General features: G+C 46.0%; 1 protein-coding gene across 3 annotated transcripts in view; it reads left to right on the forward strand.

Annotated features, from left to right (window-relative positions):
• Window positions 1–10,784, forward strand: part of LOC133234253 (group IID secretory phospholipase A2-like) — a 42,570-nt gene extending 31,786 nt beyond the window's left edge. Inside the window, exons 2-4 of one of the 3 annotated variants that reach the window (XM_061394578.1) lie at window positions 1,806–1,950; window positions 3,680–3,786; window positions 10,059–10,784. In XM_061394578.1, coding sequence (XP_061250562.1) covers window positions 1,806–1,950; window positions 3,680–3,786; window positions 10,059–10,210 — 404 coding nt within the window. In that variant the 3' untranslated portion in view covers window positions 10,211–10,784. The remainder of the gene's footprint in view (window positions 1–1,805; window positions 1,951–3,679; window positions 3,787–10,058) is intronic. The other 2 variants (XM_061394567.1, XM_061394594.1) reach the window with 2 other exon arrangements.
• The last annotated feature ends 15,603 nt before the right edge of the window (window positions 10,785–26,387 follow it).

A 26,387-nucleotide genomic window follows, 5' to 3' on the forward strand; every position in this document is an offset into this window, starting at 1 on the left:
TCACCAAATCTGGGGTTCCAAGGGGCCTGGGGCCGTTCCTCAGCACAGTCAAAATTAGTAGGTTTCTCTTAACATCTGCACAGCTAGAGCCAACATGGCAGACGAGAGGGGCAATGTGGACTTCCACACACTGGGGCACGACCCACCTGCGAGTCCAGACTCTACCAGTCACCGTTTAGCTGCAGCCCTGGTGGCTCAGACAGTAAAGCATCTGCCTGAAATGGACCCAGATCCGATCCCGGGGTCGGGAAGATCCCCTGGAGAACAGAATGCTATCCACTCCAGTATTCTTTCCTGGAGCATCCCATGGACAGAGGAGCCTAGCAGGCTACAGTCCATGGGTTGCAAAGAGTCGGGCACCACTGAGTAACTATCACTTTCTTCACAAGGCAAGCACCCTGCTTCTGATGGCACCCCTGGCCCACTGCATGAGTTCATCCCAGCCCCAGCTTTCCCTAGTTTAGGGCTCTCCCCTGCTTATTACTCACTTTATTTGAGTATAGAGCTTTCTTTATAACACCATTTACTTGAGGGTGGGGGGTGAGCTTCCAAAACTAGGGTCACCCGAAGGGGCCTCCCCAGCCCAGTCTGTCTGAGACTCTGGGCTCCATCTGTGTTCTTGGTCATCTCCTGAGGTTGCACACAGGTACATATCAGTCCCTTTCGCATCTCATCTGTTTCTCCCAAATTCTTCCCTGAACTCACTGGCTTAATATATTTTATTTCTCCTAACTCAATATAATGCATTCCTCTCTCCCAATAAAATGAATTTCCTTTATGATCAATTCTCACCAGCAGATATTATGACTGAAGTGAAAAATATTCATGAAAAACATTGATTTCTAAATCACGCTGCTTCCCAGAAGAGCCATGCATAGTTTTTTCAAGAGGCTTTTTTAAAAAATGATTTTATTTATTTTATTTTATTTCTGGGAGTGATGGGTCTCTGTTGCTGGGTGAGGTTTCTCTCTAGTAGCGGTGTGTGGGCTTCTCAGCACGGGGGGTTCTCTTGTTGTGGAAGGAAGGTTCTAGGGGGCGTAGGTTTCAGTAACTGCAGCCCGTGGGCTCTGTAGTTGTGGCTCCCAGGCACGACAGCTGTGGCGCATGGGCTTAGCTGCTCCTCGGCACGTGGGCTCTTCCTGGACCAGGGATTGAACCCGTGTCTCCTGCACTGGCAGGCGGATTCTTTACCACTGAGCCACCAGGGAAGCCCCCACACATACTGTTTAATGTGTGGATTCCCTGTGGGCTGTGGTGGGAGTCGGGGGTAGGGGGGGGAGTGTCTTCCAACTATAGACTGTGACCCAGAGACAGAGCAGAACCAGACTGCCCTGGGCTTTAATCCTGCTCCTCTGTTTACCAGCTACCATGACCTGGAACAAGGTACTGAGCCTCAGTGTGTTCATCCCTAAAATGGACATTAAAAACAGCATTTATGGTTCCAATACTGGCTTCTTAGTTTTCATACATATACCATGATGAGAGGAAACTGAATGGGGAGGTGTATGAAATCTCTTTATATGATCTTGGCAACTTTTCTCTACATCGAGAATAAACCAAAATAAAAGGATTAAAAAAAAAAAAGAGTCTCTCATGGAAAGGAAGGAGTCAGTAGGTCTCCACATGAAAAGATCCCTGATAATCAGTTACCAACTGTCATTATATTTCCAATAGCCGTAGTGTTTGTTGTTACTTTATTATCCAAGGTCATTGGTTTGGCCCAGGCAGAGCAGAGGTGCCAGGCCTGCAGCCCCCTGGACTCCCTGAGATTCACGTCCTCTCCTTGTGGCTGGGCTCCTTGGCAGGTGTGGCTCCAGCCGAGGCCGACATGCTGGACCTCAACGAGATGATCAGACAAGTGACAGGGAAGATCCCCATCTTCTTCTATTCATCCTATGGCTGTTACTGCGGAAAAGGTGGCCAAGGCCTACCCAGAGATGCCACAGACTGGTAATGCCTCCCAATCGTGCTCTGCCTCTCCCCAGGGACCCTCCCCTTTCCCCTCCTGCTTCTCCATCCATTTATTCATTTGGTGCCATGTACTGTTGAAGCCTAGCCTGAAGGAGTTTGAGCATTACCTTGCTAGCATGTGAAGCGAGCACAATTGTGCAGTAGTTTGAACATTCTTCGGCATTGCCTTTCCTTGGGATCAGAACGAAACCTGACTTTTTCAGTCCTGTGGCTACTGCTGTTTTCCAAATTTCCCTGCCTTATTGAGTGTAGTACTTTTACAGCATCATCTTTTAGGGTTTGAAAGAGCTCAACTGGAATTCCATCACTTCCAATAGCTTTGTTTCTAGTAAAGCTTCCTAAGGCCTGCTTGACGTCACACAACAGGATGTCTGGCTGTAGGTCAGTGATCACACTGTGGTGGTTATCCAGGTTATTAAGTCCTTTTTTGTATAGTTCTTCTGTGTATTCTTGCCACGTCTTCTTAATCTCTTTCACTTCTGTTAGGTCCATACCATTTCTGTCCTTTATTGTGCCCATCTTTGCATGAAATATTCCCATGGTGTCTCCAATTTTGTTGGCAAGATCTCTAGTCCTTCCCAATGTACTGTTTTCCTCTATTTCTTTGCACTGATCACTGAGGAAGGCTTTCTTATCTCTCTGTGCTCTTCTCTGGAACTCTGCATTGATTTGGAAATATCTTTCCCTTTGTCTTTTGCCTTTCGCTTTTCTGCTTTTCTCAGCTATTCCTAAGGTATCCTCAGACAACTATTTTACTTTCTTACATATTTTTTTCTTTGGGATGATTTTGGTTACCACCTCCTGTATAATGTTCCAAACCTCAGTCCATAGCTGTTCTTCAAGACACTCTGTCTATCAGATCTAATCCCTTGAATCTATTAATCACCTCCACTGTATAATCACAAGGGATTTGATTTAGGTCTTACCTGAATGTTCTCATGTTTTTCCCTGCTAGGAACTCTGCTAAGCTCCAATCCAGCCCCAGCCCTTCTGGAGGGTTCCCCAGACTTTCTGAAGTCTGCCTTGTACCCTCAACCCCAAACTAGTTAGAAGAGCCACAAACACTTCCCATTGCCGTTGAACATTGTTTTTAAAAAAGTCCCACTTCATTTTGCCACAATCTCATTGGTTTTCACAGCAACCCAGGGATCTACCAGAGGAGGGATGAGAGCCAGCCAGGCCCGAGGCCAGCACCCTCACCCACCACATACAGGCTGTATGATCCTGGGCATGTGGCCTGACCTCCCAGAGACTCAGTTTCCTCATTTGTTCAATGGGGATAATGCTAGTACCTCTATCCCAGAGCGGCCAAAAGGATTAAGAGAGAATTCCTAGATAGAGCAGGTGCCTGGTACACAGGAGGGAATCTTCCTTCCTGCAATGCTGGAGACCCGGGTTCGATTCCTGGTTCAGGAAGAGCCCCTGGAGAAGGAAATGGCAACCCACTCCAGTATTCTTGCCTGGAGAATCATATGGACAGAGGAGCCTGGCGGGCTACAGTCCATGGGGTCACAAGAGTCAGACACTCCTTAGAGACTAAACCACCACCTGGTACACAGGAAGCACTCGAGAAGTTTTAGCTAGAAAGAAGACTAGACCCTGCAGGCCTTGACTTCCGAGGTGGACAAGCAGTTTCTGCTCTGGGGCAGGGGCAACATGAGACTCAAGTCAGCCAAGGACTCACCTACCTCCTGTCCTCTCCTGCCAGGTGCTGCTACGACCACGACTGCTGCTACGGTTACCTGACACCCCACAACTGTGACTACTGCTACGACCACTATGACTACACCTTTTTCCAGGGGAAAGTCCAGTGTTGTGAGTGCCTGGGCCTCAGGGTTGGAGTAGGAGGCTGAGCAAAGGAGTTATCGCACGCATTGCTTTCGTATGCTGTGTGACAAAGCACAAGCTGCTCAGCCTCTCTGTTTTTCTCATATATCCCGTTCAATATCTGGGCTGTGAAGGAGAGGCAGCAATAGGGGTAGAAGTACGGAGAGGTCCCATAGGGACTTTGACCCCTTTAGGATCTGGAAGGCTGCCAGACCTCAGCTTAGATCCCAGACCCACCACCGACCAGCTGTGTGACCTTGAACACTTTGCTTAACTTCTCTGAACCTCAGGATCCTCCTCTGGAAACTCAGGATTATAACAGCATTCTGCTCCATAAAGTTAATTCAAAAACTAAAATAGGAGGAGACATAAGGTGCCTTGCAGATGCGTGCTTGAATATCACTCAGCCTACCAAGGTTCAGTTCAGTTCAGTCACTCAGTCATGTCTGACTCTTTGTGACCCCATGAACCGAAGCACACCTAGCCTCGCTGTCCATCACCAACTCCTGGAGTTTACTCAAACTCAAGTCCATTGAGTGGGTGATGCCATCCAACCATCTCATCCTCTGTCATCCCCTTCTCCTCCTGCCTTCAATCTTTCCCAGCATCAGGGTCTTTTCAATGAGTCAGTTCTTCACATCAGGTGGCCACGGTTTGGAGTTTCAGCTTCAGCATCAGTCCTTCCAATGAATATTCGGACTGATTTCATTTAGGATGGACTAGTTGGATCTCCTTGCAGTCCAAGGGACTCTCAAGAGTCTTCTCCAACACCACAGTTCAAAAGCATCAAGTCTTCTGTGCTCAGCTTTCTTTATAGTCCAACTCTCACATCCATACATGACCACTGGAAAAACCGTAGCCTTTACTAGACGGACCTTTGTTGGCAAAGTAATGTCTCTGGTTTTCAATATGTTGTCTAGGTTGGTCATGACTTTTATTCCAAGGAGTAAGCATCTTTTAATTTCATGGCTGCAATCACCATCTGCAGTGATTTGGGAGCCCAGAAAAATTAAGTCAGCCACTGTTTCCACTGTTTCCCCATCTATTTCCCATGAAGTGATGGGACTGGATGCCATGATTTTAGTTTTCTCATAGCTGAGCTTTAAGCCAACTTTTTCACTCTCCTCTTTCACCTTCATCAAGAGGCTCTTTAGTTCTCCTTCACTTTCTGCCATAAGGGTGGTACCATCTGCATATCTGAGGTTATTGATAATTCTCCCGGCAATCTTGATTCCAGCTTGTGCTTCCTGCCGTCCAGCGTTTCTCATGATGTACTCTGCATAGAAGTTAAATAAGCAGGGTGACAATATACAGCCTTGACATACTCCTTTTCCTATTTGGAACCAGTCCATTGTTCATGTCCAGTTCTAACTCTTGCTTCCTGACCTGCATATAGGTTTCTCAAGAGGCAGGTCAGGTGGCGTGGCATTCCCATCTCTTTCAGAATTTCCACAGTTTATTATGATCCACGCAATCAAAGTCTTTGTCATAGTCAATAAAGCAGAAGTAGATGTTTTTGTGGCATTCTCTTGCTTTTTTGATGATCCAGCAGATGTTAGCAATTTGATCGCTGGTTCCTCTGCCTTTTTGAAAACCAGCTTGAACATCTGGAAGTTCACAGTTCACGTATTGCTGAAGCCTGGCTTGGAGAATTTTGAGCATTACTTTACTAGCATGTGAGATGAGTGCATTTGTGTGGTAGTTTGAGCATTCTTTGGCATTGCCTTTGTTTGAGATTGGAATGAAAAGTGACCTTTTCCAGTCCTGGGGCCACTGCTGTGTTTCCCAAATTTGCTGGTATATTGAGGGAAGCATTTTCATAGCATCATCTTTCAGAATTTGAAATAGCTTAACTGGATTTCCATCACCTCCACTAGCTTTGTTCATAGTGATGCTTCCTAAGGCCCATTTGACTTCACATTCCAGGATGTCTGGCTCTAGGTGAATGATCACACCATCGTGATTATCTGGGTCGTGAAGATCTTTTTTGTACAGTTCTTCTGTGTATTCTTGCCACCTCTTCTTAATATCTTCTGCTTCTGTTAGGTCCCTATCATTTCTGTCCTTTATTGAGCCCATCTTTGCATGAAAGGTTCCCTTGGTATCTCTAATTTTCTTGAAGAGGTCTCTAGTCTTTCTCATTCTATTGTTTTCCTCTATTTCTCTGCGTTGATTGCCTGAGGAAGGCTTTCTTATCTCTCCTTGCTATTCTTTGGAACTCTGCATTCAAATGGGTTTATCTTTCCTTTTCTTGCTGGGGTCCAGCCCAGGCTGGATCCAGGGATTCCCTCGGGAGGACGGCGTTGGCGAAAAGGATAGAAGTAGAGAAAGAGATAAGGAAAGAATTTTGCAGTTAAGAAAATAGAGGAGAGAAAAGAGGCTGATATTCTTTGGTTTACACAGAAAGTCAATAAAGCCCCAGCACGGGACTTGCTCTGTTCACGTAGGCTGCAGGCGCCCTCTCGAATCGCAGAAGGTGCTCCACCTTAGGCACCTTCTCGAGTGGGTCTTAGAAGCCCAGTCAGGAAAGTGAATGCAGAGGGCCCCTGCGCTCCACGGAATATCAGCCTGAAAAGGAAAAGGAAACGGAAAGAGAAACAATGACACGGGGAGACCAAGCTTCAGTGAGCAAGGCCCACACTTTATTTTCCAAAGTAGTTTTTATACCTTAAGTTGTGCATAGAGGATAATGGGGGGGGGGGGCGGGGGGCGGTGGGTACAGTCATGCAAGGTCAGCAGTCCTTGATCCTTATTGAAGCCAGGCTTTCTTTCTGAAAACTTTTTATATGCAAAAGCTTTAGGTGATTTACATCATCTTCTGGCCAGGAGGCCTGTTAACATTTTATGACCCTTTCTTCAGAAAACTTTTTTTTCTCTAAAGGTGATTATTCTAAAGTCAGGCGCCACCCTCTGAAAGCATTAGATAAAGTTGCATTCCTATAGGGCAAAAGTGTGGTGGGCTATAACAAGAAAAGAATTAACTCAAGGGTCCAAGGTTACAAACATTAAAGCTACTACTTACATTTCTATACACCAACTGTATTAATCAATACACTCCTAGGGACACAATAGGTAAGGGATATGGAAACTTGGCAGCAAGCATTAGCTCAACAAAGAAATCCTCTACTAGTTCTATTCTAACAATTTTAACTCTCTGAGAAGCTCTGCATTGTTAGACTATCTTAAGCTTCCCGTGCCTCTCGTGGTTGGGAGGCTGTGAATAATCACATGCATAGCTGCAGGAGTCCGAACAAACCTGTCAGGCAAGCTAGAAAGTCATCAGAGGGGTTTGAATTGAAACACTCCTATTATGCCCAGGAGAATTATTAATTAGAGCTCTAAGTTAATTTTCTTCAGAGAAAAGTGGTTGGGGATAGCCCCCCATTAATGTCAGAAGAGTTGGTGAAAGTTGTGAAATAGTAAAACAGACAGATTCTGGTTTTGGGGTAGACGCTCAGGCAGATGGGGGTGGGGGGTGGGGGGTGGCCTCGAGCTCTGACTCGCCTTGCCCATCAAAGCTCTCCCGCATGACCTTGTCATGGGTGGGGACTCCTGTTCCGGCTCCTGGCATTTTCTCCTTTGCTTTTTGCTTCCCTTCTTTTCATAGCTATTTGTAAGGCCTCTTCAGACAGCCATTTTGCTTTTTTTTTGCATTTCTTTTTCTTGGGAATGGTCTTGATTCCTGCCTCCTGTACAGTGTCACGAATCTCCATCCATAGTTCATCAGGCACTTTGTCTATCAGATCTAGTCCCTTAAATCTATTTCTCACTTTTACTATACAGCCATAAGGGATTTGATTAAGGTCATACCTGAATGGTCTAGTGGTTCTCTCCACTTTCTTCAATTTAAGTCTGAATTTGGCAATAAGAAGTTCATGATCTGAGCCACGGTCAGCTCCCAGTCTTGTTTTTGCTGACTGTATAGAGCTTCTCCATCTTTGGCTGCAAAGAATATAATCAATCTGATTTCAGTGTTGACCATCTGGTGATGTCCATGTGTAAAGTCTTCTCTTGTGTTGTTGGAAGAGGGTTTTGCTGTGACCAGTGTGTTCTCTTGGCAGAACTCTATTAGCCTTTGCCCTGCTTCATTCTGTATTCCAAGGCCAAATTTGCCTGTTACTCCAGGTGTTTCTTGACTTCCTACTTTTGCGTTCCAATCCATTTAATGAAAAGGACATCTTTTTTCACTGTTAGTTCTAGAAGGTCTTGTAGGTCTTCATAGAACCGTTCAACTTTGGCGTCTTCATTTTTACTGGTTGGGGCATAGACTTGGATTACCATGATATTGAATGGTTTCCCTTAGAAACAAAGAGAGATCATTCTGTCATTTTTGAGACTGCATCCAAGTACTGCATTTCAGACTCTTTTGTTGACTATGATGGCTACTCCATTTCTTCTAAGGGATTCCTGCCCATAATAGTAGACATAATTGTCATCCGAGTTAAATTCACCCATTCCAGTCCATTTTAGTTCGCTGATTCCTAGAATGTCAATGTTCACTCTTGCCATCTCCTGTTTGACCACTTCCAATTTGCCTTGATTCATGGACCTAACATTTCAGGTTCCTGTGCAATATTGCTCTTTATAGCATCAAATCTTGCTTCTATCACCAGTCCCATCCACAAATGGGTGTTTGTTTTGTTTTGTTTTGTTTTGTTTTGCTTTGGCTCCATCCCTTCATTCTTTCTGGAGTTATTTCTCCATTGATCTCCAGTAGCATATTGGGCACCTACTGACCTGGGGAGTTCATCTTTAAGTGTCCTATCTTTTTGCCTTTTTATACTGTTCATGGGGTTCTCAAGGCAAGAATACTGAAGTGGTTTTCCATTTCCTTCTCCAGGGACCACATTCTGTCAGACATCTCCACCATGACCTGTCCATCTTGGGTGGCCCCACACGGCATGGCTTAGTTTCATTGAGTTACCAAGGTTACTGTTCATTTTTTCATCTTCCTGGGTTCTTAGAGCAGCCCAGATAGGAGGCAGCACCACTCTGGTGATCATTTTCTTGTTGTTGTTGTTGGTCACTAAGTCACATCTTACTCTTCGCAACCCCATGAAGTGTGACCCGCCCATCACCTCTGTCCATGGGAATTGCCAGGCAAAAATACTGGAGTGTGTTGCCATTTCCTTCCTCAGAGGATTTTCCTGACCCAATACTTGAACCCATGTGTCTTGCTTGGCAGGCAAATTCTGAGCCACCTGGGAAGCCCTGATCTCCATTTTACTGACAAGAGAACTGAAACTAGAGTGACCTGTTTCCTTAGGGTCACACAGCTACAAATGAGTAGCCTGGGTTGTAACTCAGGTCACCAAGCCCCAGGGTCCACACACAGAAAAAGGCAGCAAGTCCCGGGGCTGGAGGCTGAATGGGATCACCAGCTCCCTGTCAACTGAGAACTTAGTGGCAACAACTGAAATGGCCAACATTTATTGACTACTTACTATGTGCTAAAGGCTTTGCCTTCTTATTTTAATCTGAATATGTGTGTGTGTGTGTGTGTGGGTATACATATTCTTTTTCAGATTCTTATCCCTTATAGATTATTACAAAATATTGAGCAGAGTTCCCCATGCTATACAGTAGGTCCGGCTCTCTTATCCCCATTTGACAGATGGTGAAACTGAAGCACCATGGTCTGTCTTTCCTCAAGGTCTTGGCACATGATGTTCCTTCTGCTAGGAACAATCCGTCTCCTCCACCCTGGCTTTCCAGAGTAGGAGCAACAGCTCACTCTTCTGATCTCAGCTCAAATGGCTTTTGACACTCAGTCAGTCCCATCAGTCACCAGCTCAGAGCCCCTGCCTTGTTCCTTACTTCCGGGTAAGCACAGTTGCACTCACTTCTGTGAAGGGCAGGGAGGCCTGGCATGCTGCCATCCGTGGGGTCACAAAGAGTCAGACAGGACTGAGCCACTGAACAACAACGACCACACGCTTCTCTGACATTTGCCCACCCCCGCCCCGCCCCAGGGGAGTGTGAACTCGGGTGTCCATTCTGTTCTCCTCTCCCTCCTAAGACTCCCGAAGGACAGGTGCTCAGTTGCTTACTGAACGGATGAATGAACGAAGGACCAATGGCACAAAGGGAGGTCACACCCCATGCCCAAGGTCACAGAGCCAGAGTCCAAGGACCCGGGAAGGGCACCAAAAGGTGGACGAGGGCTGAGCTGCCTTCAGCAGCTCCCCTCCAGGGGCGACGACCCACCCTACCACAGGAAGGGGCAGACCGCTTAAGTGCCCTCCTTCACTCCCTCGCAGCCACCAAGGGGAGCTGGTGTGAGCAGCAGCTGTGCGCCTGTGACAAGACGTTGGCCTTCTGCCTGCAGCGGAACCTGAACACCTACAATAATCACCTGCGTCGTCTGTCCAGATGCGAGGGCGAGACTCTAGCCTGTCCCCCTGCATCTTGAGCTCTGGGGAAGGCCCCCCAGGACCACTGGCCACAGCCCCGACCTCTGCCTGGAGCCTTTAAAGCACTCCTGGAAGAGGAAGGGGCTTGGCCTCACCCCTAGCTACCACTTGCCTCTTGGACCTTCTGAATCTCCCAGGCTGTCTGTTCCGAGGGTGGATTGAGATCTTAGGAAAAACCAAGGCCAAGGAGCCGACAGGGGGTGTGTGTGTTTGGGGCAAAGCAGTGGGTACTGGGGGAAGGGCCTGGGGGCGAGGCAGGCAGGTTCTCCCTTCATGACCACTCACCAGGCCCCTCCAGGTTCCCCCTGCCCCTAAAACACCATCCAAGCAGCTGCCAGAGTGGCCTCTGTAAAGGGTGATATGGATCTTTCTGTCCATGGGACTCTGCTTCTTCAAACCCCAAGGCCCCGAGTCCTGCTTCCCACTCCATCCCACCCCTCCAGTCATCACAGGACACATGTGTACTTATGGCTGATTCATGCTGATGTGTGGCAGAAACCAACACAATATTATAAAACAATTATCCTCCAATTATAAAGAAATAAATGAAAAAAAACAAAACAAAACAAAACCACAACCCCAAGGCTCTGCACATCCAGGACGGGGCGGGGGGCTACAGGCAGGGTGTCTGGGACCCGTTACTACCTGGCACTGTGTCCCTCTCCCTTGGAGCCTTGGGGACCCTCGCAGACTTGGCTAATGCTTGTCTTGGACTCTGGTGCCCAAAGCAGTACCCCGAACCCAGAGGGGTTCAGTAAATACTTTTTGAGGCAAGGACTAGACCAAGCTCCCTGGACTCCAGGTCTGCAGGCCATGGGGCTTCTGGGCACTCTTTCCTCTCTGACTGCCAGGCATTTGCTCAACCTGGACTTCTGCAGTGATGCTCCACTGGCTTGCTGTCCCCCAGGTAGCTAAGCCCACCCGAGGCTCCTCGGGGTCCAAGGACCCCTTCCTACAGAAGTCTTCTCCGGCCGATTCCTCTCCAGTTCCAAGGGCTCAGTCCCACCCTCAAGCTCCCGCAGCACTTTATGGGTCTTCACCTTGCCGAGCTCCCACTTGAGTGGTGTGTGATTGTCTGGGCCGCTCTGAGCAGACTGGAGCTCCGGGAGGGTGGAGTCCACGTCACTCTCATCTCTGCTTTCTCTGCTCCCCCAGGTGATAGGTGTGCAGTCAATGCTTTGGAATCAAAGGAGCCCCCAGAGAAGAGATGGAGGTGGGGGCAGGTGGTGTTCAGGCCCCACCCAGATCCCCTCTTGGCCCAGGTCCCCAACCCAGGGGTCAGCTGCCAAGTGCGCACTTCGGCCTCCTTCTCTTGAGGATTGGCCCCAGGCTGCTGGGTGCCACCCTGCTCATCACCCACCCCTCCTCGCCCACCTCTAACCAGTGAGTTGGGAGAATGATACCGTGGAGGGCATAACCGCCCTCTCCCCGCTTGATACAAGGCCATCTGGGTCATACACGGCATGCCCAGGGCTCCTCCTGGATCAGCCTAGATGTCTGGATCCATGCCCTGGACTGCCCTGTCTTCCTCTTTCTCCTACAGGTTTCTCCCTAAGGCACTTCCTCAATAAATCATTCCCTTGCCCAAGAATTCTCGTCCCAGGCTTGGCAGTTAGGGAATCTGCCTTCATTGGATGAATGGATAGATGGTGAATATATTCTTACAAGAAGTCCCACCTGTCATTCATAAAGGATTAGCTACATGGCCGGGGCACCTGGAGCCACCCACACCATCTGGGCTGTGACACACATCTGTGAAAGAGCTGACCGAGTGGTTTTCCATCTGCGTGAAGCTCAGAGGCTCATGCCATAGAGCATAGTAGAGGCTTAGAACTATGGGTGCCAGGTTCAGATTCCAAGGTCTTTATTGGCAGTCCAGTGGCTAGAACTCTGCACCTTCTCTGCCAAGGGCCCAGGTTCGATCCCTGTTTGGGGAACTAAGATCCCAAAACCTGAGCAGTTCAGTCCAATCACCCAGTAGTTTCCAACTCTTTACGACCCCATGGTGGGGCTCGCCAGCCTCCCTGTCCATCACCAACTCCAAGAGCTTACTCAAACTCATGTCCATTGATGAGTCAGTGATGCCATCCAACCATCTCATCCTCTTTTATCCCCTTCTCTTCCCACCTTCAATCTTTCCCAGCATCAGGGTCTTTTCCAATGTGTCAGTTCTTCACATCAGGTGGTCAAAGTATTGGAGTTTCAGCTTCAGCATCAGTCCTTCCAATGAATATTCAGGACTGATTTTCTTTAGGATGGACTGGTTGGATTTCCTTGCAGTCCAAGGCACTCTCAAGAGTCTTCTCTAACATCACAGTTCAAAAGCATCAGTTCTTCGGCGCTCAGCTTTGTGTATAGTTCAACTCTCACATCCGTACATGACCACTGGAAAAACCATAACTTTGACTAGCTAGTCACTAGACATAGCTCTGCCAACCATACTTTGTTGGCAAAGTAACGTCTCTGCTTTTTAATATACTGTCTTGGTTGGTCATAACTTTTCTTCCAAGGAGTAAGTGTCTTTTAATTTCATGGCTGCAGTCACCATCTGCAGTGATTTTGGCCCCCCAAAATAGTCTGTCATGGTTTCCATTGTTTCCCTATATTTGCCATGAAGTGCTGGGACCTGATGGCGTGATCTTAGTTTTCTGAATGTTGAGCTTTAAGCCAACTTTTTCACTCGCCTCTTTCACTTTCATCATGAGGTTCTTAAGTTCTTCGCTTTCTGCCATAAGGGTGGTGTCATCTGCATATCTAATGTTATTAATATTTCTCCCGGCAATCTTGATTCCAGCTTGTGCTTCATCCAGCCCAGTGTTTCGCATGATGTTCTCTGCATAGAAGTTAAAATAGCAGGGTGACAATATACAGCCTTGACATACTCCTTTCCTGATATGGAACTAGTCTGTTGTTCCATGTCCAGTTCTAACTGTTGCTCCTTGACCTGCATACAGATTTCTCAGGAGGCAAGTAAGGCTGTCTGGTATTCCCATCTCTTGAAGAATTTCCACAGTTTGTTGTGATCCACACAGTCAAAGGCTTTGGCATAGTCAATAAAGCAGAAGTAGATGTTTTTTCTAAAACTCCCTTGCTTTTTCAATGATCCAGTGAATGTTGGCAATTTGATCTCTGGTTCCTCTGCCTTTTCTCAATCCAGCTTGAACATCTGGAAGCTCATGGTTCACATACTTTTGAAGCCTGGCTTGCAGAATTTTGAGCATTACTTTGCTAGTGTGTGAAATGAGTGCAATTGTGTGATAGTTTCAACATTCTTTGGCATTGCCTTTCTTTGGGGACTGGAATGAAAACTGACCTTTTCCAGTCCTGTGGCCACTGCTGAGTTTTCCAAATTTGCTGGCATATTGAGTGCAGCGCTTTCACAGCATCATCTTCTAGGATTTGAAATAGCTCAACTGGAATTTCATCACCTCCACTAACTTTGTTCATAGTGATGCTTTCTAAGGCCCACTTGACTTCACATTCCAAGATATCTGGCTCTATATGAGTGATCACATCATCATGATTATCTGGGCCATGAAGATCTTTTTTGTGTAGTTCTTCTGTGTATTGTTGCCACCTCCTCTTAATATCTTCTGCTTCTGTTTGGTCTATACAATTTCTGTCCTTTATTGTGCCCATCTTTACATGAAAAGCTCCCTTGGTATCTTTAATTTTCTTGAAGAGATCTCTAGTCTTTCCCATTCTAGTGTTTTCCTCTATTTCTTTGAATTGATCGCTGAGGATGGCTTTCTTATCTCTCCTTGCTACTCTTTGTACAACATCACAAACCTCTGTCCATAGTTCATCAGGAACTCTGTCTATCAGATATAATCCCTTGAATCCATTTCTCACTTCCACTATATACTTGTAAGGGAGTTGATTTTGGCACCCCACTCCAGTACTCTTGCCTGGAAAATCCCATGGACGGAGGAGCCTGGTAGGCTGCAGTCCATGAGGTCGCTAAGTGTCAGACACGACTGAGCGACTTCACTTTGACTTTTCACTTTCATGCATTGGAGAAGGTAATGGCAACCCACTCCAGTGTTCTTGCCTGGAGAATCCCAGGGAAGGGGAGCCTGGTGGGCTGCTGTCTGTGGGGTCACACAGAGTCGGACATGACTGAAGCGACTTAGCAGCAGCAGCAGCAGCAGCATACCTGAATGGTTTAGTGGTTTTCCCTACTTTCTTCAATTTAAGTCTGAATCTAGCAATAAGGAGTTCATGATGTGAGCCACAGTCAACTCCCATTTTATTTTTGCTGACTGTATAAAACTTCTCCTATAGAACTTCTCCTTCTTCTTCTTCTCTTAGACTACAAAGAATATAATCAATCTGATTTCGGTATTGACCATCTGGTGATGTCCACGTGTAGAGTCTTCTCTTGTGTTGTTGGAAGAGGGTGTTTGCTATGAACAGTGCATTCTCTTGGCAAAATACTCTTAGCCTTTGACCTGCTTCATATTGTACTCCAAGGCCAAATTTGCCTGTTACTCCAGGTATCTGTTGACTTCCTACTTTTGCATTCCAGTCTCCTATAAAGAAAAGGACATCTTTTTTGGGTGTTAGTTCTAGAAGGTTATGTAGGTCTTCATAGAACCATTCAATTTCAGCTTCTTCAGCATTACTGGTTGGGTCAGAGACTTGGATTACCATGATATTGAATGGTTTGCCTTGGAAACGAACAGAGATCATTCTGTCATTTTTGAGATTGCATCCAAGTACTGCATTTCAGACTCTTTTATTGACTATGATGGCTACTCCATTTCTTCTAAAGGATTCTTGCCCACAGTAGTAGATATAATGGTCATCTGAGTTAAATTCACCCATTCCAGTGCATTTTAGTTCACTGATTCCTAGAATGTTGATGTTCACTCTTGCCGTCTCCTGTTTGACCACTTCTGATTTACTTTGAACCATGGACCTGACATTCCAGGTTCCTGTGCAACATTGCTCTTCACAGCGTCGGACTTTACTTCCACCACCAGTCAGGTCCACAGCTGGGTGTTGCTTTTGCTCTGGCTCTGTCTTTTCTTGATCAAGATGGCAAGTACAAGGATGATTGCTCATCTTCTCTTGTGAGAACTCCAAAATTACAATGAACTGCTGAACAAAAATCGACAAGGGAATGTTGGATCCCACCAAAAAAAGACACGCCACATCCAAGGACAAAGGAGAAGCCCCAGCAAGATGGCTCAGTTCAGTTTAGTTCAGTCGCTCAATCATGTCTGACTCTTGCCACCCATGAATCACAGCACGCCAGGCCTCCCTGTCCATCACCAACTCCCAGAGTTTATGCAAACTCACGTCCATCAAGTCAGGGATGCCATCCAGCCATCTCATCCTCTGTTGTCCCCTTCTCCTCCTGCCCCCAATCCCTCCCAGCATTAGTGTCTTTTCCAATGAGTCAATTCTTTGCATGAGGTGGTCAAAGTATTGGAGTTTCAGTGGCAACATCAGTCCTTCCAATGAACACCCAGGACTGATTTCCTTTAGAATGGACTGGTTGGATCTCCTTGCAGTCCAAGGGACTCTCAAGAGTCTTCTCCAATACCACACTTCAAAAGCATCAATTCTTCAGCTCTCAGCTTTTTTCACAGTCTAACTCTAATATTCATACATGACCACGGAAAAACCATAGCCTTGACTAGACAGATCTTTGTTGACAAAGTAGTGTCTCTGCTTTTCAATATGCTATCTAGATTGGTCATAACTTTCCTTCCAAGGAGTGTCTTTTAATTTCCTGGCTGCAATCACCATCTGCAGTGATTTTGGAGCACCAAAAAATAAAGTCTGACACTGTTTCCACTGTTTCCCCATCTATTTGCCATGAAGCAATGGCACCAGAGGCCATGATCTTGGTTTTCTGAATATTGAGCTTTAAGCCCACTTTTTCAGTCTCCTCTTTCACTTTCATCAAGAGGCTTTTTAGTTCCTCTTCACTTTCTGCCATAAGGGTGGTGTCATCTACATATCTGAGGTGATTGATATTTCTCCCAGCAATCTTGATTCCAGCTTGTGCTTCTTCCAGCCCAGCGTTTCTCGTGATGTACTCTGCATATAAGTTAGATAAACAGGGTGACAATATACAGCCTTGACATACTCCGTTTTCTATTTGGAACCAGTCCGTCGTTCCATGTCCAGTTCTAACTGTTGCTTCCTGACCTGAACACAGGTTTCTCAAGAGACATGTCAGATGGTCTGGTATTCCTATCTCTTTCAGAATTTTCCACAGTTTCTTGTGATCCACACAGTCAAAGGCTTTAGCATAGTCAATAAAGCAGAAATAGATGTTTTTCTGGAACTCTCTTGCTTTTTCCATGATCCAGCGGATATTGGCAATTTGATCACTGGTTCCTCTGCCTTTTCAAAAACCAGCTTGAACATCTGGAAGATCACCGTTCATGTATTGCTGAAGCCTGGCTTGGAGAATTTTGAGCATTACTTTACTAGCATGTGAGATGAGTGCAATTGTGCGGTAGTTTGAGCATTCTTTGGCATTGCCTTTCTTTGGGATTGGAATGAATATGAACCTTTTCCAGTCCTCTGGCCACTGCTAAGTTTCCAAATTTGCTGGCATATTGAATGAAGAACTTTCACAGCATCATCTTTCAGGATTTGAAATAGCTCAACTGGAATTCCATCACCTCCACTAGCTTTGTCATAGGAAGTGATGTTTCCTAAGGCCCATTTGACTTCACATTCCAGGATATCTGGCTCTAGGTGAGTGATCACACCATTGTGATTATCTGGGTCGTGAACATCTTTTTTGTACAGTTCTTCTGTGTATTGTTGCCACCTCCTCTTAATATCTTCTGCTTCTGTTAGGTCCATACCATTTCTGTCCTTTATTGAGCCCATCTTTGCATGAAATGTTCCCTCGGTATCTGTAATTTTCTTGAAGACATCTCTAGTCTTTCCCATTCTGTTGTTTTCCTCTATTTCTTTGTATTGATAGCTGAGGAAGGCTTTCTTATCTCTCTTTGCTATTCTTTGGAACTCTGCATTCAAATGGGAATATCTTTCCTTTTCTCCTTTGCTTTTCACTTCTCTTCTTTTCCCAGCTATTTGTAAGGCCTCCTCAGAGAACCATTTTGCTTTTTTGCATTTCTTTTCCATGGGGATGGTCTTGATCCCTGTCTCCTGTACAACGTCACGAACCTCCATTGATAGTTCATCAGGCACTCTGTCTATCATATCTAGTCCCTTAAATCTATTTCTCACTTTCACTATATAATCGTTAGGGATTTGATTTAGGTCATATCTGAATGGTCTAGTGGGAGAGGAGCTACTCCATGTTCTAGGTCAGGAGGGGTGGCCATGAGGAGGTACCCCTCATCCAAGGTAAGGAGGAGCGGCTGCCCTTTGCTAGAGCAGCCATGAAGAGATACCCCACGTCCAAGGTAAGAGAAACATAATTAAGATGGTAGGTGTTACGAGGGGACATCAGAGGGCAGACACACTGAAACCATAATCATGAAAACTAGCCCATCTGATCACACGGACCACAGCCTTGTTTAACTCAGTGAAACAAAGCCATGCCGTGTGGGGCCACCCAAGATGGATGGGTCATGGTAGAGAGGTCTGACAGAATGTGGTCCACTGGAGAATGGAATGGCAAACCACTTCAGTATTCTTGCCTTGAGAACCCCATGAACAGTATGAAAAGGCAAAAAGATAGGACACTGAAAGATGAACTCCCCTGGTCATTAGGTACCCAATATGCTACTGGTTATAAGTGGAGGAATAACTCCAGAAAAAATGAAGGGATGGAGCCAAAGCAAAAACAATACACAGTTGTGGATGTAACTGGTGATGGACGCAAGGTCCAATGCTGTAAAGAGCCATATTGCATAGGAATCTGGAATGTTAGGTCCATGAACAAGGCAAATTGGAAGTGGTCAAACAGGAGATGGCAAGAGTGAATGTCAACATTCTAGGAATCAGTGAACTAAAATAGACTGGAATGGGTGAATTTAACTCAGATGACCATTATATCTACTACTGTGGGCAGGAATCCCTTGGAAGAAATGGAGTAGCCATCGCGGTCAACAAAAGAGTCTGAAATGCAGTACCTGGGTGCAATCTCAAAAACGACAGAATGATCTCTGTTCGTTTCCAAGGCAAACCACTCAATATCACGGTAATCCAAGCCTATGCCCCGACCAGTAACGCTGAAGAAGCTGAAGTTGAACGGTTCAATGAAGACCTACAAGACCTTTTAGAACTAACACCCAAAAAAGATGTCCTTTTCATTATAGGGGACTGGAATGCAAAAGCAGGAAGTCAGGAAACACCTGGAGTAACAGGCAAATTTGGCCTTGGAGCAAGGAATGGAGCAGGGCAAAGGCTAATAGAGTTTTGCCAAGAGAACACACTGGTCATATCAAACACCCTCTTCTAACAACACAAGAGAAGACTCTACACATGGACATCACCAGATGGTCAACACCGAAATCAGATTGATTATATTCTTTGCAGCCAAAGATGGAGACGCTCTATACAGTCAGCAAAAACAAGACCGGGAGCTGACTGTGGCTCAGATCATGAACTCCTTATTGCCCTTGGAGAGGAGACAGAATGAAAACCACAATCACAGAAAACTAATCAAATTGATCACATGGACCACAACTGTGTCTAACTCAATGAAACTATGAGCCATGCTGTGTAGGGCCACCCAAGATGGATCGGTCATGGTGGAGAGTTCTGACAAGTTGTGCTCCACTGGAGAAGGAAATGGCAAACCACTTCAGCATTCTTGCTTTGACAACCCCATGAACAGTGTATAATGACTATTTAGCCAAATAATTCCTAATTGTAAGCAGTTGAGTCTGGAGGAGGGAGGCATCAAAGGACATTATTTCCATTTTATGGAGGTGGAAACTGAGACAGCAAGATGGGAAGCCATGTGGCTCAGGGAGTCAGGGAAGGTCTGGCTACAGGCAGCACCCTGGGGATCAGTACAGCCCCTCAGAACAGTCTCTCCTCCTGACTTGGCACGTGTTGACATTGTGGGGAGAGGAAGGGGGCCAAGAAGAAGAAAGAAGGTCATGACTAGAGGCCGCTCACCTCCAGGAAGCCTGCCTGTGCATCCATTATTATGTCTGGGCTCTCCTAACACCTGTGTTAGTTTGCTCGGGCTGCCATCACAAAGCACCACAGGGTGGGTGGCTTAAACAAGAGAATTTTGTTTTCTCACAGTTCTAGAAGCTGGAAGTCAGATATCAAGGTACTGTAAATAACCAGATGTGGGGTCCAGCTGCTCGCTGCTCCAAAAAAAGCCAATAAATAGGCAAGGCTGGTGGAAAGGAAAGTTTATTTTGGATGCCAGCAACTAGGAGGGGTTGCAGGGAAAGCAGATGCCCGTCTAAAGGCATACCCTGCCCCTGACAATCAGGGGCAAGAGCTTTTACAGACAGAGGAGGGGGCTACATAACAGAAACAGCACAGTCAGCCCTCACAGTCATTTTGAAATTGGCCATCGGTGGTCTGACCATCATCTTGATTGTTTCAAGTATAGTTGGTCTTCAGTTCCAGGGTCAGTTTGTTCCCACTTCCCTGAGGCCAATTCTTGGAACTGTGGAAGCTTTTGTCAGGCTACAGTCTGGTCATCAGGCAGTTAACTTCTCCACCAGGTAGAAGGAAATTGCATACAGAAGGCAATGGCAACCAGTGTTCTTGCCTGGAGAATCCCATGGACCGAGGAGCCTGGCAGGCTACAGCCCATGGGGTCGCAAGAGTCAGACATGACTTAGTGACTAAACCACCACTTTATAACCACCACCTGGTTGGGGTTTCAGCATCTAGGAGACATCTCACAGGATATGGCTCAGGATACTCTCTATAGTCCTGGAGGAGGAACTAAAGGTCCTTGACTGTGCTTAATGGCTCCATGATTATTCTTTGGTCTTCTTGGACAGTTTTCCTTTGTTTCTCCATGTTCTCACTTCTCTGATTAAATTTGTTCTTTGGCTAAGGTTTATCCACAGACAAAAGTCAGGCAGAGGACATGGGGGGACAAAGACCAGAGGGTCCTGATCCATTTCAGGCAGGATTGGGTCCTTCTGATGCCTTTGTCATTGGCTTGCAGATAACAGTCTCCTACCTACCTGCCTGTGTCCCAATCTCCTCTTCTTAAAGGACACAAGTCATGTTAGAATAGGACCCACACTAATGATCTCATTTTAACTTAAGTACCTCTTTAAAGACCCTATCTCCAAACATGGTACTGGGGTATATACATTTGTGGGAGTGGGGAGACACAGTTCAACCCATAACACCACCCATTGTCCAGATGGCCCATGTCGAAGGCCCACTGGGAAAGAATCAGCCTTGAGACAGGAGACCGGGTCTAGTCAGTGCCCTGCCTGGGAGGTGACTTGACCCCATGGAGCTCCACTAACCCCTTCTGCAAATGGAACAAATAATACCCATGGTACAAATGGTGCTATCAAAGACCTTGTGTGAATGGTATGTGTACTACCGGTACTATTCTGGTATTTCATCGGTAAAGAATTGTCTGCCAATGCAGGAGATGTGGGTTGGGTTCAATCCCCGGGATGGGAAGATCCCCTGGAGAAGGAAATGGCAACCCACTCCAATATTCTTGCCTGGGAAATGCCGTGGACAGAGGAGCCCGGCGGGCTACAGTCTGTGAGGTCACAACGAGTCAGACATGACTTAGCAACTGAGCAACAATGTCGTAAACTAGATAACTAATGAGAACATGGTGTATAGTGCAGTGAACTCCAGTTAAGGCTCTGGGGTAACCTGAGTGGGAAGGAAGTCCACAAGGGTAGGGACCTGCATTGGTATGTGGCTCCTTTACTTTGCTGTGCTGTAGAAGCTAACACAACATTGTAAAGCAACTATACTGCAATAAATTAAAATTAAAAACAAAAAAGGCAAAGCACTGCTAATGGTGTATCTCTTGGGAGTACCTTTCCACCCGGTCTCAAGAGGTTGTGGGCCCCTGGGAGAATCATACTAACAGCCAGAAATGCCTCTGGTCTCTTGTCTGGTCCACATAAGTCAGCTCCATTCTAAATCCTCACAACATGAAATCTTGCTGTTCTTTCTGGGGGTCTCCAGAGCAGACTTAGGGGTTCCAGGCCTCTCACAGTCTTCTGCTCTGCTCCCCTACCCCACCTCTGTTGCTGTTCCTGGAGGTCTCAGCACCCCAAAGCTGTGGGCCTGTGGATGCCCAGTGGGGTCTCCCTACCTTCCAGTGTCAGAGCCACTCCATGCTCTGCACAGAGGCAGGGCATGCCCCCAGCCCTGTCCTGCATGGACTTGGCACCGTTTTGTTCCCTGTGCCCTGCAGGGCCCCCTCAGTGACCAGAGCCTGGGCCTGGAGCTTCCTGGAGCCTGTGCCTGAGGACTCTGTCCACAGTGCTCAGGCCAAAGCCATGAGACAAATATCTTGGGGTCTGTGGTCATCCCCCCAACTCGACTCTTCAGGCAGATCAGCCCACTTCCACACAAATCAGCCTGTGCAAATTAATGCAAGGATCCAACCCACACCCACCAGACAGGCCACTGCGGGGTGACACAGCTCAGGATCCAACCAGCTCAAAAGTGTCTGGTCATTCCAGGGACACTATCTCCTAGCAGGTGGGGATGTATCTTACTGCTTCTTGTCTGCACCCCACACAGTGTGGTGGGTCTGACTCGGGGATGGGGCATATAGTAGGTGCTTACAAAATGCCTGCTGAATCAATCATTTGCTGGGTTCCTCTGAGATTTCTTGGACAGGTGGTCTTTGCCTCCCACAAGATAGTACTAATAACAGCAACATCAACTACCATTACTGAACACTTACTGTGTTCAGTTCAGTTCAGTTCAGCCGCTCAGTCATGTCCTACTCTTTGTGACCCCATGAACTGCAGCACACCAGGCCTCCCTGTCCATCACCAATTCCAGGGGTCTACCCAAATCCGTGTCCATTGAGTCAGTGATGCCATCCAACCATCTCATCCTCTGTTGTCCTCTTCTCCTCCTGCCCTCAATCTTTCCCAGCATCAGGGTCTTTTCAGATGAGTCAGCTCTCTGCATCAGGTGGCCAAAGTATTGGAGTTTCAGCTTAAACATCAGTCCTTCCAATGAACACCCAGGATTGATCACCTTTAGGATGGACTCACTGGATCTCCTTGCAGTCCAAGGGACTCTCAAGAGTCTTCTCCTTCACCACAGTTCAAAAGCATCAATTCTTTGGCACTCAGCTTTCTTTATAGTCCAACTCTCACATCCATACATGACTACTAGAAAAACCATAGCCTTGACTAGACAGACCTCTGTTGACAAAGTAATGTCTCTGCTTTTTAATATGCTGTCTAGGCACAAGCCCCATATCTCAGAATTCTCACAAGAACTCCAATAGCTGGGCAGTCTCATGTTCCTTCACCCCATTTAACAGATGAGGAAACACAAGTGGGGGTCAGGATCCACATCTGGGCCATCTAACCCCCAAGCCTCCTTCTGAACACCCAGGCTCTGCTGCTTCCCAGGGTAATGTGACCTTGTGGAAGGTCACAGGGACTCAGGCCAAGTCTGAAAACAAGAAGAACCTTCAAGCAGTGACAATATTGAAGTTGCTGGGAAGGCAGGTTTTGAGTGCTTCTGAAATCACATTCTGTGGCCACTTGTCTGAGAAGTCAAAGTGGAAATTCCCTGGTCTATGACCAACTGTATCATTTAGAAGCAAGAGTCTCTGGGCCTGAGGTGTAAGGGGAGCTCAGAACTTTAAACTCTTTTCTCCTGAGGGGAGGGGTCACCAGGTGCCATGCGTTTACTATCAACTGTGTGCCAACCATTCTACTTGTAATCATGACAACAAGCCTCAAAGAGTGCGTGTCGGTCCCAGTTTCAGATGGGAAACTTGAGGTTCAGAGAGACGAAGTAATGTAATTAATGTCATAAACAAGCTAGAAGTTGAAGCCAGATTTGCTTGATATTAAAGTAGAAATTTGTTTTCACTGCACAGCTTCAGTTGTTGTTCATAACTTAGTAGGAGATCTTACCATCTACAAACATATTGGATGACGTAGGGGACACAGGAGACGTGGATTCGATCCTTGGTTCAGGGTTGGATCCCCTGTTGAAGGACATGGCAACCCACTCTGCTATTTTTGTCTGGAAAATCCCATGAACAGAGGAGCCTGGCAGGCTACAGTCCATGGGGTTGCAAAGACTCAGACATGACTGAAGTGACCTAGCATGTGTGCACGTGCGTGCGCGCACACACACACACACACAGAAGGACCACTTAGAAGGATATTGGATGACCTGGAAGGATACTGGGTCACCCAGAAACATATCTGATCATCTAGAAGGATATCTGATCATCCAGAAGGCTGTCTCAAGTACTAGAAGGATATCTGATTATCCAGAAGGATACCTGATCATCCAGAAGGATATCTGAAGTACCAGAAGGCTCTCTGATCATCCAGAAGGCTATCTCAAGTCTTTCCTACCAAAGTTTGAGTCCACTTGCTTTAACTCTCACGATCTTCATTATCGTTGTCATTACTCACATTCATGGATATATAAAAGATACACAAGAATATACAAATCAAAACTGAACAGCTAGAAGAATTTTCAGAATATGAACACACCAACGTCACCAATACCAGAAGAGAAGGACCATCGGTAGCATCCCTGAAGCCCTCTTAGTAACCCCACCAGTCACCACGGCCTTCAATGGGTAGCCACTGTCCTGACTTCTAAAAGTACAGATTAGCTTGACTGTCTGGAAGTTCATATAAATCTCTCTTACAACATGTACTCTTTTGTGTTCAGCATAATGTTTGTGAGGCTTTCCCTGTTGTTATGTGTAGCTGTGGTTTGTTGGTGTGGTATAATCACACAATTTACCATTCTGCAGCAGACAGACATTTGAGTGGTTTCTGGTCATTTAACTCACTTGCTTTAGTTCTGCCTTGGTGCAGCTGGAGAAAAGTGGGTCACTCTCCCACAAAGGAATTTGAAATCTCTCCCTCCTCCTCGCTTGGCAGAGCATATCAGAGACGAAGTGCAGAAGACCCCCAAGAAAGCCAGCTTCTTTCTTTATTTTTTTTAATTTGTATTTTTAATGAAGGATATTTGCTTACAGAATTTGTTTTCTGCTAAACCTTGACAGGAATCAGCCATAGGTATTTACGGATCCAACATAGGGATCCAACCCTGAACCAAGGATCCAACCCACATCTCCTGTGTCCCCTACGTCATCCAATATGTTTGTAGATGGTAAGATATCCTACGAAATTATGAACAACAATTGAAGCTGTGCAGTGAAAACAAATACATATTTTTTAACCTATTTTTCTCTTTATATTTTTTATTTAATTTTTATTTTGTATTGGAGGGTAGTTGGTTAACTTACCATATTGTATTAGTTTCAGAGGTACAGCAAAGAGATTCAGTTCTGCATATACATATATCTGTTCTCTTTCAGATTCTTTTCTCATATAGGATATTACACAATATTGAGTAGAATTCCCTGTGTTGTACAGTAAGTCCTTGTTCATTATTTTATATATAGTAGTGTGTTTGTTAATCCTGAACTCCTAATTTATCCCTCCTCTATCTTTCCCCTTAGTCTGTGAGTCTGTTTTTATTTTGTAAATAAATTCATTCATATCATTTTTTGAAAGATTCCACATATAAGTGATGTCATATAGTATTGACTTTCTCTGCTTTTCTCCCTTAGTGTGAGCATCTCTTGGTAAGCCCAGCTTCCTTCAATTTCCTCTTCCCATGCAGACATTATGCACCAATAATAATAATTCTGAGCTGCATCTAGCAGCCTCTGGCAGGTTTCATCACAGATGGAATCCAGGCAGTGGGGCCATTTCAGTAAACGAGACTTTATGGGAAGGGGTGACAGAGGAGCCAGGCAGGCTACAGTCCATAGGGTTGCAAGGAGCTGGACACAACTGAAGCGACTTAGCACATGAGTCAAGCAAAGGACTCTGGTCACTGGCTGAAAGGGGGTGTCTCTTAGGAGATGGGGGTTCACCTTCTCTGCAGTGAGGTTGGGGGCAGCAGACTCCAAGCTCTGCCAGCTCTTCTCATTTCCACCTCCATCTATGTTGGCTCAGAAAGTAGCCCCTGGGTACAATGACTCATCCGTATCATGGGGATCCTGGCAGTGCCTCTCTGCACTTACTCTGTGTGAACCACTTAGAACAGTGCCCAACATGTAGTAGGGGCAGCTCTGGCTGACCTGTATTCTGACCCAAAATCTGCCACTCACCTGCTGCTCTATGACTCTGGGCAGGTTCCTAACCTCGCTGGGCCCCAGCTGATGGTAACTATTCTTAATAGAATTTGCATGTCAGGGTCTAAGCCCTCTCCTGCTTCCTTCCATCCTCCACCTGGAGATCTCGATGGATCATGGGCGAACAGTATCACCAAGTGTGTCTCCTCTGTTTCCAAGGAAGTGAAAACTCAGGTTTGCTGGAAAGGCTCAGGAGATGATCAGTTCCATCTATTATATGCTGCTGATGGAGCCAAAAGCTAGAGAGTTTCTAAATTTCAACCAATTTCAGAAAAAGGAAGAACTCTAAGAACATTTCTATCTTCTGATTCAGCGATTTCACTTCTGGAAATCTACTTTAAAGACACTTCATTTTTAAAATAGACAAAGATTTATTATTATCATAGTCTTTTCTCTTCTTTTCTTTGGCGACATAGCATGGGGGAGCTTAGTTCCCCAAACAGGGATCAAACCAGCACCCCCTGCAGTGGAAGCTCAGAGTCCTAACCACTGGACCCTCAGGGAAGTCCTCAGAGTGTTTCCTATAATGATGAGCAATGGTGATCTAAAAGTCATAAAAAAAAAAAAAAAAAATCAATAGAAACAGACTTAGGAACAAAAATGATAGGATTAGTAGATAAACATACTAAGACAGTCTTACACTATACTCTATATGTTTAAGAAAATAGAGGAAAGCTTGAGCCTGTTAATTAGAAACATAGAAAAAGAAAGGGAAGTAGCTCAGTCGTGTCTGACTCTTTGCGACCCATGGACTGTAGCCCATCAGGCTCCTCTGTCCATGGGATTTTCCAGGTAAGAATACTGAAGCAGGTTGCCATTTCCTTCTCCATGGGATCTTCCTGACCCAGGGATTGAACCTGGGTCTCCTGCACTGCAGGCAGACTCGTTACTGTCTGAGTCAC

This window comes from Bos javanicus, chromosome 2, assembly GCF_032452875.1.
Source record: "Bos javanicus breed banteng chromosome 2, ARS-OSU_banteng_1.0, whole genome shotgun sequence".
Taxonomy (NCBI): Eukaryota; Metazoa; Chordata; class Mammalia; order Artiodactyla; family Bovidae; genus Bos; species Bos javanicus.